Genomic DNA, 2,911 nt, shown 5'->3' with positions numbered 1-2,911 from the left:
TTTGAAGATGAGATGACTGAGGCCCAAAGGGGTTAAGAGACTTGTCCATGATCTAGAGTCAGTGAGGGAAACGTGGAAACTAGAGCCGTGGTCTGCTAAATTCCTCCACGCCAGCTCCAACCCTTCGACCGCCCCCCACAACTTTAAAACAATTTTCAGTTTGTGCCTCGTCTGTTTTCCACTTACCACTAGTCTTCCAGCCAGACAGCAGCCTCCCCCAGGGCCCGTCAAAGGGCGGCACACACAGCAGGTGTGCGTACTCAGCCTCCGTGCAGAAACGCACTAGGCGTGGTGCCGCTGTTCGAGACGCCTTGAGTAGGCATGTTTAGCAGGAAGGACGGATGTGAGCTGACACTCGAAGGATGCTTACGGATGCTTTAGTGAGCCAGGGAGCTGCACTGGGGAATTTCTGTCGGGAGTGGAAAGGACATCCCGGCCAGAAGGAACAGCATGTCCAGAAAGAGGGGGGAAGGAACAGTAATGGTTCAGTTGGACCTGAGCATGAAAAAGAGACAAGGAAGCTGGAGGGGGGCTGCAGGGGCGGGATGGGCCTGTCCGCCGGACTAAGGAGCGGGGCTCTGGCTTGGGGGCAGATGTCGGCGAGGCAGGGAGGGAGGGAGGGAGTCACTGCTTGGCAAGCCCTGACTTTGCCACATAACCGTACAAATCGTGTGCCCTCTCTGAGCCTCAGTTTCCTCTCTCCACGATTAGGGGGTGGTGCTTATGTTAGGGACCCTCCAGTCCCACATGGGCTTATTCCGTGGCTACTGCTCTGTTACCATCCGAACAAAGAGGGTCCACGGGGTAGATCTGGAATATCTTTAATGCCTCGATTTCTTTTTGCCACCCGTGGATTTGCTCTGTGGTATTCTACCAGCTCTTCTGCAGGCCCAGTTCACAAGGGAGCCCAGGCTGACATACTCTTCTTTACCTTCGAGCCCTTCCTTCTGTGCAGCCCCGTCCAGGACGGGCCCGCGTCGTGGGCCTGGGCGTGGTCCCACTCAGAGGGCGGTGGTGTCAGCGGCATCGGCTCCTCCGAGGCCCTGGGAGAGGCACAGGGAAGCTCCCCAGGGTCCAGGTTGGCATCACTCCAGCCCTCGGAGCTATCACTGTAGCCGTCCAGACCAGTGGCTTCATCCTCAGATACGGTGACAATTCTGGTGGCATCCTCCCCAAAGGTGCTGCCTAAGTCCCTTGCCAAGTGGTTGGTGGCCCCCTCAGACTCGCTGGATGTATAGACGTCCACTGCATCCTCCTGCTTTTGCTTGGAGCCAACCAAAGGGGTGCCACGGAGCCCTGCCATGGGCCGGGCAGGTGTCTTGGCTCTGCCCTGGCCAGTCCAGAAGAGGGTAAGCTCTTGGCGGGAGGCAGCCACGGCCAGGCTGGTGAGCAGGGTGCTGGATACCAGGTAGAGCAGGGCGGGCTGGCCCATCTGCATAAGAACCATGGCGATGAAAGTGACCATCAGGCCCACGGCGTAGGCCATGGTACAGGCCATGAAGTAGACCTGGTGTGAGTGCATTTGCACATCAAAGCGATGACAATAGGCCACCAAGAAGCCCGGGACCACAATGTCACCAAAGCCGAGGATGGAGAAGGGCTGGTCACACAGGGTCAAGGCTGAGAAGCTCAGCCGGGGCACTTTCAGCACCATGGGCAGCCGCTCATGGCTCAGGGAACCCGCCGGGCCCGCGGCTACCTCCACCATGACGCTCTCCCCCGTCCTGGTGAGGAGCGGCGTGACGAAGACAAAGAAGACATCGAAGGCCAGCAAGGCCAGCAAGAAGGAGGTGCAGTTCTTGAGTGTGGGCAGCCGCACGCGCCGCAGGACGAAAAGGCAGTAGGCCACGCCCAGGGTGTCCTGTAGGAGCCAAGCCCAGCGGTCCTCGTTGCGGTACGCGACCCAGAGGACGGTCACCAGCATGCACAGGCCGGCCAGCAGCAGCAGGGGCAGCTGCCGCCAGGCCCAGTGGCCAGGCAGGGGCCGCTGGCATGGCCGCAGGGCCAGGTGGTGCACCAGGGGGGCCAGGCAGCTGTAAAGGCCAGTGCCCGCGCCCAGGCCGAAGATGGCGATCATGACATAGACGAAGTGGTCGTAGAAGAAGTAGAGCAGCAGCATGATGGAGCAGGACATGGTGACGACCGCGCACGTCATGGCTGATGTGAAGTCCACAGGTTCGTCCTCGTCTTCTTCCTGGCCCCGCTGGGCCGTCATTGCTTCCTGTTGATTATGACCACCAGGCCCCCCTCCTCCTCGCGCCCGGCGCCGCTGCAGCCGGTCGGCCTCGGTCAGGCCAGCCCAGTAGCCGCCCGCGGCCACGGTGCCTACAGCCAGGATGAAGATGACCACCATGTTGTAGTCTAGGATGGGCTCTGGGGGCGCGTACAAGGCCACACGGACCACGGCTCGCCCGTGCGTGTGGCCGAGGATGTCGAGCATGTCGGTGTATCGGAGCACGGCCACAGGGATGGTGAGGTCTGACAGGGGCTTGCGGGGGTCCTGGGACGCCAGGGTGGTGTCTGAGCACTGTTGGCCACTGACCCGGCTCACGATGAGCAGCCCGTGGGCACCTTGGCCCTGAGCCAGCCAGCCCTTAGCGTAGAAGCTGCAGTTGCCCCGCATGACCATGGCAGTGGTCCGGTGGAGGGGCAGCTGCCTAGGGGTGCTGGGCTGGGCCCGGTGGGTGGGGTCCTTGTCTGGGCACCAGGGTGCCATGGTGCCATCATGCAGGGGCAGGAGTGGGGCGTGGCGCAGGTCCCGGGGCAGGGTGACGTAGTCGGAGCTGAACAGCACGCAGTAGTCCTTGCTCCAATTCTGCGACACCACGTGGACCACGCCGTACTCCCCCCAGGCCATGGCACTGGTGAGGAGGAGGAGGAGGAGGAGGAGGAGGAGACCCAGGCACGCCAT

General features: G+C 61.7%; 1 protein-coding gene across 1 annotated transcript; it reads right to left on the bottom strand.

The window, feature by feature from the left end:
- Window positions 1-895: 895 nt before the first annotated feature.
- On the bottom strand, window positions 896-2,911 carry SPPL2C (signal peptide peptidase like 2C). The gene has a single exon (XM_016139643.2). It carries the CDS (start codon window positions 2,909-2,911, stop codon window positions 896-898), a length of 2,016 nt encoding a protein of 671 aa, XP_015995129.2.

Source organism: Rousettus aegyptiacus, unplaced genomic scaffold, assembly GCF_014176215.1.
Source record: "Rousettus aegyptiacus isolate mRouAeg1 unplaced genomic scaffold, mRouAeg1.p scaffold_m13_p_6, whole genome shotgun sequence".
Taxonomy (NCBI): Eukaryota; Metazoa; Chordata; class Mammalia; order Chiroptera; family Pteropodidae; genus Rousettus; species Rousettus aegyptiacus.
This window is presented reverse-complemented; position numbering and strand designations above follow the sequence as displayed.